General features: G+C 25.6%; 1 protein-coding gene across 1 annotated transcript in view; it reads right to left on the bottom strand.

The window, feature by feature from the left end:
- Nt5b (5' nucleotidase B) overlaps positions 1-18,014 on the bottom strand; it is a 38,303-nt gene that overhangs the window by 13,117 nt on the left and 7,172 nt on the right. The window contains exons 2-13 of the mRNA XM_067270471.1: positions 14,810-14,942; positions 12,692-12,765; positions 12,486-12,603; positions 9,115-9,210; positions 4,220-4,308; positions 4,037-4,094; positions 3,863-3,956; positions 3,697-3,776; positions 3,316-3,376; positions 3,134-3,181; positions 2,961-3,053; positions 2,819-2,885 (exon numbers count right to left, since the gene is read on the bottom strand). Coding sequence (XP_067126572.1) covers positions 2,819-2,885; positions 2,961-3,053; positions 3,134-3,181; positions 3,316-3,376; positions 3,697-3,776; positions 3,863-3,956; positions 4,037-4,094; positions 4,220-4,308; positions 9,115-9,210; positions 12,486-12,603; positions 12,692-12,765; positions 14,810-14,942 — 1,011 coding nt within the window. The remainder of the gene's footprint in view (positions 1-2,818; positions 2,886-2,960; positions 3,054-3,133; positions 3,182-3,315; positions 3,377-3,696; positions 3,777-3,862; positions 3,957-4,036; positions 4,095-4,219; positions 4,309-9,114; positions 9,211-12,485; positions 12,604-12,691; positions 12,766-14,809; positions 14,943-18,014) is intronic.

The raw sequence follows: 18,014 nt of genomic DNA on the forward strand, positions 1-18,014 counted from the left end.
AGCATCATAAGAAGTATTGTATAACTTAAGTTGTTTACGTATAAAAAGATGTTCAAACTGTAACTAAAGCGATAACGTTCAAAGATTCTTTGTATATCCAAGAACTATGTAACTAATCTTCAGCAAATTTAAAATTAAATTGTAATATTAACTACTAGATCCCCCTGTAACAAGGTAACCTTACTACAATAAAGTGATTGATTGATTGATTGATAATTAATTTGTTTCATTCATTGTAAATTGAATAAAATAAATTAAATTATCCTTTAATTTTTTGTTAACTGTACATATTAGTAAATTATGAAATTCATTTATTGGTTTTGTAAATATTTAACAAACAACATTCAAAATATAAATTCTACTGTATTATTCCACTCATCTCCACTGATAGAAAAATACTAAAACTAGACAAAAACACATTCACCTCTCATTTATTATTCAAACATAAAACATGACAAAAATAGCTTCTGAAATAAAATTGCATCCCATCAGAAGACCGGATAAATGTCTCTAGTAATATATGCATGTTACTTACTGAATATATTTAAAAATATGTTGAATGCTCTGTTACTATAAGAATAGTATAAACAATGGCACATTATCAAAACATTATCTATTGTTATGTTGGTGGCATATGTTTTCTAGTAATGTGAAATAATGAGTGAAAAACTTCTCACACACTTTCAGAATTAAAATTTACAATTAGTATACAAATAAAAGATATTCAATTTTTTTTGCTATAAACAAATATTTGTTTTTTATTGCAACTTGAAAAAAAATTGTCATTTTGACTTAAATTGTTGGCATTAATATTTCAAGCTAGATAATATGCTATATTTATATATGGGAGAGGGTAAAGAATTCATAATCATTCTGTTTCATCTTTAATGATTCACTAAACCAGGGATAAGCAATTCTTGACATGCCAATGACATTTCTAGCATACAAAATAAATTATACATCTTTTTAAATATTTTTCATGTTTTGTAAAGAATTTGTCAGGTTTCTAAAGTATATAAATATGTGGATTTTTGATTATTTGAAAAAGTTTTCTCAATACTTAAAAAGATTCCAAATAATTATGTTCTCGTAAATTTTGGTTGGCATGTGAAAAAATTTTGCATCATAAACTTGGCAATTTTGGCATGCACACTGAAAAAGTTTTCTCATCTTTGCAATAAACTATTCATGCATTTTATAAATATATGGAGTAAGACAGCAAGTGATGCAATATTTATTAGAAAATTAGAATAAGTGCAAGGCTACAATAGGTTGAAGATATCCGTACTAATTTTATAAGAGCTACAAGACTAAGCATAAAAGATTCAATTAAAAGACATCTGTTTAAAGTATATAAAAACAACAAATTTTTGTTTATAAAGTATATGAATTTTTTTTTAAGTGAATTTAATAAAAAATGATTAACAAGTAGTCAAAAAACATAAGAGACATTATAAAAACACTAAATTGTTTGTTTAACTTTATGTATTTTTTGAAATCATTAAACAACATATATAAATTGTTTTAATGATTTATAAAATATGTGAATAATATAATTAACCCTTAATTAACATAGTACTCAATTTTCATGTTTCAGTTTAATATAGAAAAATAATATATTAACAATGAAACTTAATAATAATATCCATTAATCAATATATTAGAATTACTAAACAATATCTACCAAATTTTTTATCGGGCTATTCTAAGACCAATCAAAAAATTTGGTAGATTGTTTGATAATTCAGTTTAACATAGTATTTAGAAATATTCTTCGGCAATTTATTTTAAAATTAAGCATTTTTATTAACAAAATTAATTGTTAAGTCTACTCTAACAATTGTGATGTTGAAATCATGTTGCAACTACTTTCAACATACACATTCAGAGGGATAGAATCCTACATTTTGTACTAACAAGTCAGTCATAGCTTTACATCATATACATTAAATATAGCTAGATATCAAAAATTTAAATAGAAATAAGATTCTAGAAAACAGATTTTATTGAAACAAAACCATCAATATTCTCAACAGATTAATTAGAAAAAACAGTATTAAAGAAGTTAATAAGGATTGATAGGACAAGGCAAAGAAACACATGGGCAATCTGTCAGAGAGATGCCTCCCAGGAGGATTGTCTGCGGGGAAACTGACACATATTTAGGTGTTAGACATATCAAAATGCCACACAGCTAGTTTGTTGGTCAGACACAAACATGCAACCAGCTATAGTGTTCAGTGGATTTATCCACTTGGCCACTAGGAAGCTATTAGTAGTAGAAGTAAAATTTTCAACTAAAAAACAAGAGAAAAAATGTTTCTCTATCAACAAATGAAAGATACAGAACAATTTTTAATGTTTGCTCATCTTATAATTGTTAATGAAAAATGGAACTTTGAAACCTTTGCTTCCATTTGTCTTAAAATGCTAGTTTCAATTTACATGAATTTGATTCTACACAACAATCTAAAAATAATCCTTGATTTACATGTAAGTTATATATTAGATGTATTATATAAGATGTATTTTAAAGTTATATATTATTTTACTTCAATAAATCTATAAAAATTTTATATAGTAATTCTGATTTTTCTATATTTAAATAGTTTAATTATTACTCTTTCTATTTTATTAAAACTTTTAATAAATTTCTCATATATTCTTAATTGAAAAATGAAAAAAAACTTTCAAAAATTACATATTAAAAGCTATTAAATTTTAATTTTTGAAGTCTTTAAAAATTAATATATAATTTTTAATAATATATTAAATAGATATTCAAGAATAATCTTCAAAGTCAAAATTCTAAAATTACCTCCTGAATATACTTGACCAGGTTGTAAAGGTCCCATATGTGTGCCAATTTGAAGAGTTCCTGTGCTCTTTAGAATAAAATAACCATAAGTACTAATCAACTCAGAAAAAAATAAAGCATCAAAATCAATTTAATTACTCACTATATCAACTTCTCTAAGTGTTGTTCCCTCACCAAAAAATAAAGGTTTCTTTGCATCCACCAAAATGTAATCAAAATAGGTTTTCCAATCTTTCTGTAATTTTTTTTTTAACATTAACAAAAAGAAATTTGTAAACTTAGTAAATTAAATACATTTCTTTAAAAATTACTTACATTTGCTCTTTTCAAATGAGGAAAATCAAATAAATATGACATTATTTTCTGAAAATATAAATTTTTAATCATAAAAAGTTTTAAATATTATATACTTAAAATTTACCTTTATGTTGTAATATTTTATACTTACAATTAATATAAAATATTACAACATATATTTAAATGTCAAAAAATTTTACCTCTGTATATGAATAATCACTGTTTGTAAGGAGGAATGTTATTTTTCCATGCTCATGCATTCTGAAATTTAAGAAAAACTCTAAATTTAATTTGTTCCATTTAAAAACATGAATTAAATGGGATTAAAATAAAAATTCTGAGAAAATTAGATACAAATCAAACTGATTAATACTTTCAAAATTTATTTTATCTTAATTCATTATTAATATTTTTAATAACTAATTTCCTAAATAGTGTTTTTTTTCTAATAAATTGTACATTCCAATTTGTTTACAAATTTCAAATATTCTTTAAAATCATGAATAATAAATTTCTTAAGAATTATCAATAATGTAAAATTTCTATTTAAACCAATTTATTTTAAATTAACAAGTACCAACCTGTGAAACAGCATTGGAAGACGTTCATCCCTGTGCACATATTTATCTAAATTATTTAATGTTTCTTCTTTTAAAGCTCCCTAATAAAAATGTATATTTTGTTGAAATAAAATCAATACACAATAATTAGAAATATTATATAAATAATAATATCATAGATAATTACATTTGTATGTAACCAATCCATTGCATCCCGTAAATCTCGAAATATGGATTTATATGACATAAAAACATTTCCACTTTTAACACCAGTCTGAGATCTATAAAAATAATTATATAAATAAAATTTATATATAAACATTTTAATTTTAAATCAGCAATATTTAAATATATAACTTACGGAGTATATTTTGGAGAGTTTGAAAAGAAATCTACAACACAAGCTAAGAGATAAGCTTCTGTAAACAAAAAACAAAAAAACAAATACAATAAAGAAATGTGAAAATCAAAATATCTAGGTGATTAAAGTTTATTTTGTACTTTAATTTAGATTCATTAGTGTGAAATTAATTAAATTACTTACCTGGTAAATTAAACAATGTATTAAGAATAAATATACGTGATTCATCAAGCTGAATAAATTTATTTGGATACATACTGTAGATATCAGAGCTACAATTGAAAAACAATAGTAAAATATATATTTTACTTCATATTATATATTACTTTTAAATTTTTAAAAAAATACATCCTGCTTCATTTCATGCCAGTCTGATTTTTGCTGATTAACATATAATGCTGGTTCCAAATTTTCTCCAAAAAAGTCACAAAAAATTTTCCACAGTGTACACAATATTTTTTGCAACTGCTAAATGAAAATATGTTTTTACACCATATGGTATTAAAGTTAAGTTACTATTAGTAACTTAACTTTAATACCATATGGTGTGAAAAAACTTAACTGTAATAGTAAGTCCAAACTGTGTTTATTATTCTAGTGCAGGCCTGGCCAACCCAAATTGTTTCACGGGCCACTTTGATCACGTGTAACATTATGGTGGGCCACAATTTAGGCAAACATGCTTTTAAAAAAGTAAAACAAATACATAATGAATAAGATTTTATTGTTATACCAAGAGTTCGTACTTGTACTTGCGCATTATAACGATGAACACATGCACATTTTCATTTATTTAATTGTTTTAGTATACACCTAACGGGAAACAAAAGTTTTAATAGATATGTAATATTGCTTAACGGGCCACACAATTTAGCATGATGGGCCCGTCATGTTAAATTGTGTGGCCCGCTAGTGTTTATTGTTCACACACTATTTCAACATTTTAATGTGAAATTTTGTGTAAGAATAAAATTAGAAAAACAACAGTCAGTAATATCAAAAAAAGAAATTATTGAATCCAAATGTCAAATTCTGTATTGTGAAATGGATCCTGAATGAGAGAAAGTGACTTTTAAGGTGTTTAAATAAAACCTTAACACGATTTTATGGAATTCTCAAGGAGAAGGAAAGAAAGGTGTGGCAAACAACTTTGAATTCATATTTTATGAAGATACATGCATGATTCTCAGCCTGCATGATGGATGACCCTCAATCAGGGCCATCATTGCAAAATTGAAGTCAAGTCCTCCAACACTGTTGTAGGACTGATCAATACCATAATCAGCTATAAATAAGTAGGTCTAAGATGTAATCCTAGATATACAGTTAAACAAGTTTGAGATAGAGGTTTTTGAGATGAACCTGTCTATCTTAAAATTTATTTTTCTCTGCATTTTCAGCCTAAATTCAACATATTTTCCATATTTATCTCAAATAATTTTCTCCCAATACCTCTATTTTGAATTATGAACTGAAGTGTCAATTACAATTTCAAAGCTCCATATTTTGATAGCATAAATTCTGGTTTAGAAATATCTTTTGCAATACAGTACATAGTAACAATTAACACTGTTTTCTTCTGATTGGCTATAAGTTTGGCTTGTGTCTTACTGGTTGAAGAAAGTCAAGCATCAGAAACTATTGACAATGTTTTATTTATACCTAATACAGGTTGTACTTTACTTGCTATTGTATTAATAAAATACCATACCTCTGTTCAAACCTATTACTACACAGGAGATATAAAGGTTACTACAAAGTAAATATTGTGTAGGAACAGCTATATCTAAAACTTGTCTAATTCCCTTCTCGGTCTCATTTTTTCAGACTGAACATCCAAAAAGTGTCAACGTTTTTATCATTGATATTTGATATATGATTAATTTTGATAAAAAATATACAAAGAATTAGCCCCTACACATTTTTCTAAGAGTAAAATAATATTTTTTGAGCTTCCCTGTTCCTGTATTTACATTGTATATGCTGTCACATACAGTGTATATCTGATTTACCACCTGATTTGGATAAGTGAACTTCACTTTTCTTCAGAATCACTAAAAAAGTCAATTTGTCATCAATATCAATCAACAATTTCCGAAATTAAACTTCTCACAAACCTGTAGTTTGTTTGAAAGAAAAAAAACTATCAGAAATAAGTTACAGAGACACTTTCAGATTCCAAAATAAAACTTAATTATCCCACAAAAACAGCTAAATAATTTCTGTAACATATTGACATCTTTTGAAGAAACAGTGAAATAAACATACAACATACAAACATGAAGCAAACAACAACAGTGAAAGCATCAAAGACATTAAAATAAAAATTTCTAGACACTTTTCTCATCAAACATGACATACATCAAAGCCAAAAGAAGTGATCACTGTACACAAATATACCATACAGAATGTGACAGTGACTGAGAAGGGATTAACAGGGTTGAAGAGTTGAAACAATTTTGGGTGGAGTTGTAGTTGATGCATGTAGTTGTAGTGATGCATCCAACCTTGATATAAACTTATATCATAAACACAGGTTACACATCTAAAAAGTAATCTGATGATTTACAGGTAGTGATGTCATATAAGAATTTACTATTTACTATTCTAGGAAGTTTACCATTATAGAGTTTTATAAAAGGAATAAGATTTAAAATATGAAAGCTGGAATCAAAGTTGGCAATTTTCCAGATCAAATATACAGTCCTGGTAGCTAATGATTGAAAATGTTTACAATCTTCAATAATAAAAATTTCATTTCAATTCACTTGTTATGATTTCAAGTTTTGAAATCAGGATTTTAAAAATCCTTATCTGAAATATAAAAGTTTTGCCACTAAGTCTTGTAATATAATAAGCACTCCAATTTATTTATGTAATGCATTATTCATATAATATGTACTCATACCTTATGTCATCCTTAACATTGTACTTCTTTAATTATTAAGAATATAATAAATTTAATAAAAAACAAAATTAAAAATAAATTTAAATTTATTTATATTCTATTTATTTGTGTTTGATATTTTACAGAAATTCGATAATGAATTGTATCCTTATCTTTCAACAGCTTGCAAAATTTTTAAGATTTTGTCACAACAGGAGCCATATACTGTCTATTGGAAATAAATGAGAGCTGCATCCTTTATTAAAATGTCTATTGGAGAGCCACATTAACTATTTACAGTATTTTAACTATATATAATATAGGAATTTGCCGTTTCTATAACGAAAATTTATAATTTAAATATTCTTGAAACCCTGTTTTCTTATATGTTAAGCATCATAATATGTTCTAATATGTTGAGCATATATAATATAGTTATCACTGTTCTATAGTGATATTGATGTACCTTTATTCCTTCAATCACTAAATAATCATTTAACTCCTTCAACTTATTAATATACCCTAAGTTTCAGTTAAGCTTTCAATTGTCTGTTCAAGGTTAAGTTGCAAATTGCAAGTTACATTTACAATCTCTGTATATATTACACTATGTAATAGCCAGAAAGCTTATTACTTAAAAAATTATTACGTATGTGTATGTACTAAATTAATAAAAAAGAAATTGTATAAGTATATGGAAACTGCAGTAAAGGTCTACAAGAGCCACATGCAGTTCACAAGCCACAGTTTGGCCACTATTGGTTTAGAATATATACTACACAACAATAGCACAGCTAAAAGAATCTATCTGATCATATCAAGAACATCAAAAGAAATTCAAAATTTAATTTCATTCAAAAGAATTAGTTTAAATGAAATTCATTGCATTCTCTCCAAAGATTCAATCAATATTTTACAAATGTTCACAAAAGATTCAAACATCAATACAAAAGAACTGATTTATGTAATTATTTTGGCACTTTACTACACTGATAAAAACTGCAGATTACATTAAACAGGATAAAGTAAGTAAGAGTAATAATTAAGTATAAAATATTACAATTATAAAAAAATTCTAATTTTATTGACTGACATTTAAAAGGACATATTATTCATAATTATTTTTTAATAGTTTTAATAACTCTTAAATTTATTATGAATTAATAGTAATTCATTCACTATTATTACCTGTTGTTGTTTAATACCATCTTTAACAGATAGTGTATAGTGGATGTAAGAATTTCGAGAAAAATAAAATAAATTTTAATTATTAAGACTGATATGCAATAATTAAATCATTGTAATTATTAACCATATGTTGAGGCTAATGGTGTAAAAATAAAGCTTAAAAATGACTAATTACCTGAAGAATAATAATGATAATTATAATAAAATTGTTATTAAAATAACCAATTTTTTATAGGTATATTTTAATTTATAATGTTTTAGAATATGCTAATTCAAGTAATGTTAAATGACTGATAACAATATCTATGATCATAATATGCAAATTGTAACTTAGTAATATAATAAAAAGTAATCAATATTAACTAATCAAAACCAACTTGATTTCTATAGTTTTTAATAAAAGATTATTTTTTGTAATTGATTATAAATATTAATTTTTATAAAACTGTAATTATATATGTAATATTCATGTTTAGAAGGAAGGTTCCTATGTAACAAAATTATATATATGATTTTCAAACAAAATAATTCATGAAAACAGAGTTAATAATTAAAAGGCTAGTTTCAGAGTAGGCCATATGAATTCAGGATAAATCAAATACTAAGAAGAGTATATGAGTGAAATCTTTATTTGATTAAAATGTCTTTTGGGACTTTTCCATCCAATCATCAAACTAGAAAGTTAGAATCATAAATTTGAATGAGAACATCCTTAATTATCTGTTGAGCATTCTGGATAGATCAAAAATTACAACAGAACCTGTTTGATTTATGTTTTTAATAGCAGACATCATCAATTTTGTTTTTTACGTCTCCATTAAGTCCTGAAAAATATTTAATCAAGTAAATAGATTTCATTCCTATACTGTTCTTAGTATTTGATTTATTCTAAAAATTAAAATAATTCTTCAATATAGTTTCAAAATTTTTAGAAATAATTCTATAAATTTAAGCAAAGTTTTAATATAAATATTAATATAAAATAAAATTATAAAAATCTCACGTTTTCAGGAATGTAAATCCATGAACACAAACTAGGATATTCCCATATGCATCAACTTTTAGTAAATTCCCAAATCTGGTGTCAAACCAAAGTCCTCTGACAAAAAAAATATTCAATAATTATTCTAATTTTTGTATATATAAGAAATTAAAATTTAAATATTTAAAAAACAATATTACACATATGACAAAAATTATTAAGTATGTGGAGCATACAAACTGTAATTTATGTGCTCCACATAATAATTGAAAATTTTAAAAAATATTCAAATATATTTAAAATTATTGTTAAAATAATTTACTCGTCACTACATTCTGATCTCATAATGTTCAGGTATATTAATCCGAATTCTACTTAATCCAACCCAGTTTCTCTCTCTTAATTAGTTAATGTAGGTTTATTTTATTGATAAATTATCTTTAACAAATTAATTTGAAATCATAAAATTTATTATGCTTAATTCTAACAACAAATTAATATGAATAGAATATACTGAAGAACCACATATTAAATATGATTTTTTCAAAAAATTTCCACTAAGATCATTATGCCTTTTTATAAGATTTCTAATATCATTTACATGAAAAGCATTGTTTTCTTTACATATAACCTGTGTACAGGGCTGTCAAAAGGGAGGAAAGATGGGGATTTTTCAGAGGCTTGTTCATGCCTCTATAAAATTTAATGTTATCTTCACTAAAAGAAAGTAAAATCTTTAATACTACTTTTTATCAATAAATAAACATTTTATGTATTTCATTTGTTCAAAAAAAGATAGCTAAAGAAGTTAGCCTAGGTCAGTAATGGAAAAACTTGATCAAACTACCTTAATATTTTAGTAATACAAAAGTTGTTTATTACACTATAAAGTTTCATTTTTTGAGTTATTAAGAAGATATTTTTATGAAGAAACAGTTACAAATTAAAAACCTTAATTACTTTAAAATTGTTTAATTGAAGTATACTTTTTAATAAAGAAAAAGTTAAAATTTTTCAAATATACACATCAAAGAAACCTGATATTAAGCAAATATACACCCACAATTGCCATAAATGATCGGGCTGAATTTGGATATAATTATTATAATATATTATAATTTATATCCAAATTTAACCCAATCATTTATGCAATTGTGGGTGTATATTTGCTTAATATCGGGTTTCATTTGATGTGTATATTTGTATATCTATACCTTGCCATAGTTGTTATGGCCGACTGAGTGCCTTGAGTGGATGTTTCTGGCCAAGGGCTCGATTGCATCCCCAGTTGGCACCATAATAACCATCAATGGTTATGTGTTAGACTTATATATACTGGAAGAGGAGATCGGACTGAAGACCCTGGGTAGCATAACTGGCAACGCATCCGCATAGTAAGCGGGAGTAGCGGGTTTGAGTCCCGCTTCAGGCCGATTCTTTTCTTCCAGTTTAATCTAAATTAATTAATTAAATATTATAATTATTAATTTTAATATGAGATGACGCCTAATGCCTCACTCTAGTGCCAAATTCATTTCTAATTTATAATCATTATATCCAAATTTAGCCTGATCACTTACGGCAGTTGTGGGTGTCTATTTAAAATTTTTCTTTGTTTAATTTTATATTTGAAACTGTTAGCAAATTCAATAACCAAACTGATATCATATTATTATGTTTTCTTTTTACTGTTTTAAACTGTTTTTACAGAGAAATATCATGGGGCCTTCCAATAGTAATTTTGATAAAAAATTGGTTTTGTTCTTAAAGATTACATACAATAAACTGAGATATTTTTATAAAAATAAAATAAATTTAAATAATTAAAATGCTTTCAAAACAATCATCAGAGTAATAATAGATTTTTAAAAAAAATCATTCATATCATTAAAACATTTAAAAATACAAGAAACAGATTTTTCAAATTTAAGTTTAGATAGAGTAAAATCAAATTAAAAAACAGTTTTTTTAAAGACAACTTTTCCAATTTAGAATGAAAAACTTAAATACAGATCCATTCAGATGTGGAGCAAATACATAAAATGTTACATTTTCCAAACACACTATGCTTAAAAGGCACAACTGTAAATTGGAAATGTATAAAAAACTAGTCCAAAAGGATCTTAATATTGCCTTAAAGAATAGCTGAAGATAAGAAAAATAATAATAATAACTGATGATAACAGAAAAGAAAGAAGACTGATGTTTAGATTAGCTACTAGGAAAAAGTTCTGAAAAGAGTAAAGTTTAATTGGTTTAGAAAGCAGTTCTTATTTTTTTTTTTTGTAGAAATCTTTTATTATAATTATCCTAAAAAATTTTAATCATTTCATTGTCAGTAAATATAAAAACTATTTAAGCAGAAAGACAACCTTTTCAGAACCTTTTTTAATCTGTATTTTCTTTATATGAAGAACTATTTGTAAAAAAAAATACTGCTTTAAAAAATTGGAATAAATCAAACAAGTTAAATTTGATTTTAAAAATTTGTTTTCTTTACTTATTTAAACACTTGAAATATTGTTTTTATTTTTTGCTTTTCATTCTATAAGAACATATTTATGCCAAAAATATTTAAAATTAAATTACTTATATTTCTTATGTAAAGTTTCATAATTACAAATTAATACATAGGTAATTAAATTTGAGATCAACCTAATTTTAAAAAATAAAAAGATTTTAATAAAAAACCACCAATTAAATATAAAAATAAACTGAAAATATTAATTATACCTCAATTTTATTGTTGTTGTTCATATTTAAATAGAAATATTGATCATTTAAAGATATTGTTAAAAACAAATTTAATTTATGATTTATCCTTATAATAAATTTTTATCAAGTTCTTATCTAATTACTTCACCTACACAAGTGAAATATCTATTGTTTGTCATATTAATTTGATTAATCTTATGACAAATAAAATATGAGTTTTCAGTTTGTAACCATAAAACACCATTCTAATGCCATGATTGATTTATATTTTATACTATAGAGTACATATCAAACACAATTCTTATTTATATATTAACTTTCTTTTATATATTGAGTGCCAATATGTAAATACTGTATATCGATTCTCTTGACTCATACACCCTATTTATATAAGTTAAAACTCTCTTTAATGTTAGGAAATTAACTTTTAAAAAGTAGTAATAAATATTAGTAGTAATGTCTTCTGTATTTTTTATATTCATCTAAAATTATTATTCTCCCTCTCTATCGTATTGCATATATTGAAATTTTATATTGATTTACAGAAATTCAATAATAAAGTGATTCTAGATAAGCTAAAAAAACATATTACAAAAATTTCATTTTTTTTTAATGTAAAAGAATGAAATTTAATAGATATCAGTTAATGAAACTCAGTAGAAAAATATAATACAAACCTAATAGGGAATGTTGGATCATATTCAAAATCTTTTAATTCTTTAGGATAACCAATTGAGACCAAACGATCTAAGAGTATATGAAATTCCATTGCTTCATATTCAGGACTGTTATAATCTTGAAGAATAAATAAATATAATAATATTAAAATATATATTATGAAATTAATAAAATGAGTATTTTAATAAAATTCTTATAAACTTACGTGCCAATGTATAGTCCATATCAAAACCGAAGAACTTTATCTTATCAAGGTGCAAACTTCTATTAACAAACACCCTAAAACAAAATAGATGCAAGTAAAAAAATTATTATAAATTAAAATATTTTTAAAATAATTTGGAGTATTTTTACAAAACCTGTACAGAAATTTCAGACCTATTAAATCTTAAATTTAATCAAATTAAATAGTTAAAATAACTAATTTTGAGCTAGTTATTAGAAAGAAATAAGTTGATAGTGTTTAGGGCACTACTTCTGAATTTTAAAATTATACTTACTTTTCCCTAAATTTATGTAAACACAAAATAGTGTCTGGAAAAGCTCTTGACCCCATTAATCATTAGATCACATTTTATTCTTGTTAGTATATTTGCAAGTATTTTATTTTATTTTTTATATTTATTAATAATGACAATAATTATTTAATAAGTTGTAAAACTTAGAAAAAACTCCATACTATAAGTAAACAATATATTAAAAAAAAAATTAATAAGTATTGTTGAAAATTTATATGTATAAAAACAAGATCAGAATTATAATTTTTCTCCCTTATTTATTGATTTTCATTTAAGGAGGTACTATATCATTAATCTTGCACTTAAAATCAATTATTAAATTTGCATATAATATACAGATTATTATTATTTATAAGTAAACTCTGCCAAGAACAGAAAGAACTTGTTGATCTTGAAATAAACAACATGCTTGCCAAACTACTAGCTTCAAATATGCGTAAGATAAAGCATGTAAAAAATTTGTATTGGCACTACGAATTAACAAGTTTATATCATAATTTTCTCGATTAAAAAATTTTAAAATATTTTTCAAAAGTTAAAAATACAAATATCAAAAAAGCAGCATAAATATTAATAAACAAATTTTTATATAAACTAAATTTATTTATGATGTCTTTAGATATCTGAATAATATTTATAATAAAAAATAATTTAAATTTTATATTTAATAAATAAATAAATAAAAGATTGAAATTTATGACAAATGCATGATAGATAAACGTTTTTACTTTCAACAGCTGCAAAGAGATTCTGAGATATGTTGTGCCAAATAACATGACATTTGATAAAAACATCTTTTAAAAAACAGTTTATTTATTTAAATCAACAACACTGATTTTATTTAAAGAAAACTATTAAAATTATATTAATTAATAATTTTAAACTCTCTTATACAGATTTTATTGAAAAAAACAATCTTATGACATTCTTAATGTAAACAAGTGAATGATTCTAATGTCAAAACGCATTTAAACTGGAGAATATATGTAATTAAAACTTCTCATTCAAGAAATTTTATTGAAAAAAAGTGAATATTTTCGAATTATATAATGTTAAAATATATAATTTAAAAAGAAAAAATTCTGTCGAAGTGGCTTAGGCCGATTTTATAAGATAAGATTATTATTTGTGATAACAACTCACACAAACAACTGAAGTGACTAACGTAATCAAATATGACGATTACATCATTTGACATATTGTAATAAGGAGGAAAAAAGTTATATATCTTCCGGAATTTATCTATTCTAAACACACGTTTTTTTTTCTCTTAAATTAACAGGCAACGAAAACAAGCTTAAGTAATGGCGTATTCGAAAGGGTACACTCGAAAGTATTCCGACAATATTTTGTTTATAGCATATTTTATATCACTAATTTCCAACAAATTATACGAATTTTGGACATGATTGGGTCAAATTAGTCTAGAAATGATTAGTTTTACAAGTGCCCAACGTAATTGTGATTATTTAAAATGATACCTTTCGGGGATATTTCGCGAAGAAACTTGATTTTCCAACTTCATGTTTGAAGAAAAAAGCGAATAGTGTTTTCCTGTCCCGCATAAAGTCAACTTTATAGCCAACTTTAAAGTCGCAGTTGGCAAAAACATCCGAGGTTATCACATGTTTGTTGTCGTGTTCTCGCACCTCTATACGCAATAGTTTAGACGACTTTCATTGGTCCCTAGCCTGTCCTTTAATGCCTACACAGGAAGTTCTTATGTCCACCCTCACGTCATGATTAACGACTGTAATTTGACATTTCCTCTCTTAATATCGAAAGTGCCAAGGTTTTACCCTTACCTGTGATGAGTCGATCTGTAGTATTTTCGGCTACTTATTCCATGCAGAGGCGAAATGAAAGATTCCTCTGTCTCCACGCTTTCGTCTTTTACAAACTGTGATTCCATTTTTACCGATAGTTTTACTTCACCAACTGTAAACAAGAAAATTCTACTTTAATTAATTAACAATAAGAAAGTCGAGAACACGTTAAAAGTCATATTTTGTTAAATATTGTTGACAAATACGTGTCAAATGTCACATGTTTAACAAACTTGTCAATTACACGATTTATTATTATTGTTTTTTTAAATACTTTTACACACCGTTTGCATAATAAACAGGAAAAAAATGGTGACCTAGACCGTTAATTACAAATAAGTGAAAACTTATCCTTGAGCATTTTAATACGCGATTGATGTAAAAATTGACATTTGGCCTATTTTTCTCTGCATGTTATAGCCCTTGCTCTATATACAGTTCTTAACATCTTAAAAGGTTAAATTTCTTGAATAAAGCATATTAATAAATACAAAAAGTTTTTCAATTTTATCTGTTTAGAAATTCATAATTTAAACTTTTAAAATAATTTTAAAATAATAAAATTTAACCTTGAAGTAATAAACTAAGATTATCAATGAGAGATATATATTTAAACTGAGAACTCTCATTTATTATAATATATAAAAGGTTCAAATTTTGATAAAGTATTTCTTTTCTTAACAGGAAATTATACAGTATATTAACTTTCAGCATGTAATACTCAAGATAAATTAGAATATAATTTTTTCTTATAGTTTTTTTCTATGATACCTGATCAAATTTTATTTAAAAATAAATTATGAAAATTTAATCCTGAAAATAAGTCTTTATGATTAAAATTTTTATTGAAATATGTTTCAGTAATGTACGTTATGATTCTTCTTGCAAAAATTGAATAATCTTACTGCAACAATATCTGAAAAATATAATATGCCTTGTTTACATATACATGGAAAAATTAACTAATTTAATACTTTATTTATTTGGAAAAACAAATTTCAAGACACTATCAAACATTATTCTGATACATTTTTTTAAAAAAGGAATCAGTTTTGCCAAACTATTAACTTACTGTAGTGGTATATAAGAATATCCAGAATTTTAATAAATTGGTCATAGTTATCCTATTAAAATCTTCAAACCAATTTTTACTTCTAGAATTTTAGTTTTAGAAAAACAAATATAATCTCCTTATTATATTATTAGTTTCATCATATTAATTGTAAAATCAATCAGTTATATTGCTCCAGATGCCAAGTTTGTACTGGCAATTATTGATCAGCAATATCCAATTAGGAATGCAAATAATGCAGACATTTTCAATCTTAAGAAAAATAAATTTTCTATTTAATAAAATGCTTGAAAATCAAATAAACTTTAATGATTTCCACCTAATGTTTGGATTTTCTAAAAGTTAGATTACTTGTAGTAGTGCTATTTGCATTCAATTCCTTTTTGCTAAAAGATATTAAAATATTTGGTTAATGTGAACCTAGGTATACAAAATCGCGGCACTTCCGACAATCTCGAACGTAACGATCAAATGACGTAAGAAGTAGAGGGCGCTGCGAAGTATCGTGTTGTGTTATGCAAATTAATAATAGCAACGCCCCTCATGAATTGACACGGTAGGAGTACAGTAAGACCCCGCTTAACGCTGTTTCGGTATTACATGGTAGTATTGGAATTACCCGAGATCGCACGCAGTGTTGGGATCAAGGCGTAACATCAAATTTTAAAGCTTATTATCTGCGGCGGACATTCCGACAACTGATTGATAAAACAGATGGAACAGATAAACAATCCATTAGAGATTTTTGGAAAAACTATAATATCATGGATGCTGTAGACAACATCAATCTTTCCTGGAATGAGGTGACCGAGAAATGTTTTGAAAGGAGTACGGAAGAATGTATGGCCGCAGCTAAGCAAGGATGTTGACACAAGAGAATCCATTGTTGATGTCGACGAAATTGTCAAGCTAGCTAATGAAACAGGGTTGGATAATATAAATGTGCAGGTTATTGAAGAATTATTGCAAGTTACAACTGGAGAAAGCTTTTCCAACGACGATCTTAAAGAATTAGTAGAACAACAGGTGCATGAAGATGAAGAAATTAGCGTTTCTGAAGATGAGGAAAAAAAGAAACTTTCAACAGATTTTCTTAAAAAAAAGTTTAGCCAGTATAACGGAAATAATGGATGAGTTTATACAAAATGATTTCAATTTTGATAGAAGTTCAAAGGCAAGACGAAGTGTCATGGATACAATTGCTTGCTGAACGAAACAGGAAAAGGCAAAGGACGTTAGATGACTTCTTCACAAAGAAACAAAAGTTGTCAAATGAGGAAGAACCTTCCTCATCACAAACATAAAAAAAAAGTTCGAGTAAAGAAGTTATTTTCATGAATGTTTTATGAATAAATTTCGATATTAGCAATAAATAAGTCTATAATTAATTAATGTATTAAAAAAGTATTTAACAATAAATGTTACAAAATAAAACATTAAAAAACTGATAAATTTTCTTATTCTCTGTTCTGTTTCACGTATCCCCCTTATTTACATGTTTGACCCCGTTTAACGCAGTTTCGTTTAGCGCTCTGTCATCTAGGAACGCATCCCCCGCGTTAAGCGGGGTCTTACTGTATAGTAAATTTTGTGTTAATACTAGATTTGAGTTATTTAAAAACCATAACTTTAAATTATAGTTATTTATTAATATTTCGTTAAAAATGGAATCTTTTAATGCTAATTCCGAAGATTTTTGAGCTGAATGCACTTCTCATTCATTTTTCCAATTGTTTGAATCTGACTTTTCCGAATTAGGTATTGATACCAGAATTGATAAAGGTTTTAAATTAGCAGTGACTTTAGGAATACAGCATGTACAGGATGTGTGTAAAAAGTGTTCTAATTTATGTAAAATAATTATCGAATTGACAGAGAATCATGTGTTATGCGATGCCAAACATGCAAAAGCAAACTTCAGCATTTGCAGGAGCATTCAAAGGTAAATGCGGCAAAATTTCATGGACTCGAATACTCTCGTTTATGTGGCATTATATTGGATTAGACTGCTCTACTACCACTGTAGCTTTAGCTTCAGAAATATCTAATAGTGCTGGAATAGACTGGTCGAACCACATTCGTTTCGTAATGATGGTGGCTATGCACAATCTA

The sequence above is a fragment of the Centruroides vittatus genome, unplaced genomic scaffold (assembly GCF_030686945.1).
Source record: "Centruroides vittatus isolate TY-2023 unplaced genomic scaffold, ASM3068694v2 contig_371, whole genome shotgun sequence".
In the NCBI taxonomy this organism is placed as follows: Eukaryota; Metazoa; Arthropoda; class Arachnida; order Scorpiones; family Buthidae; genus Centruroides; species Centruroides vittatus.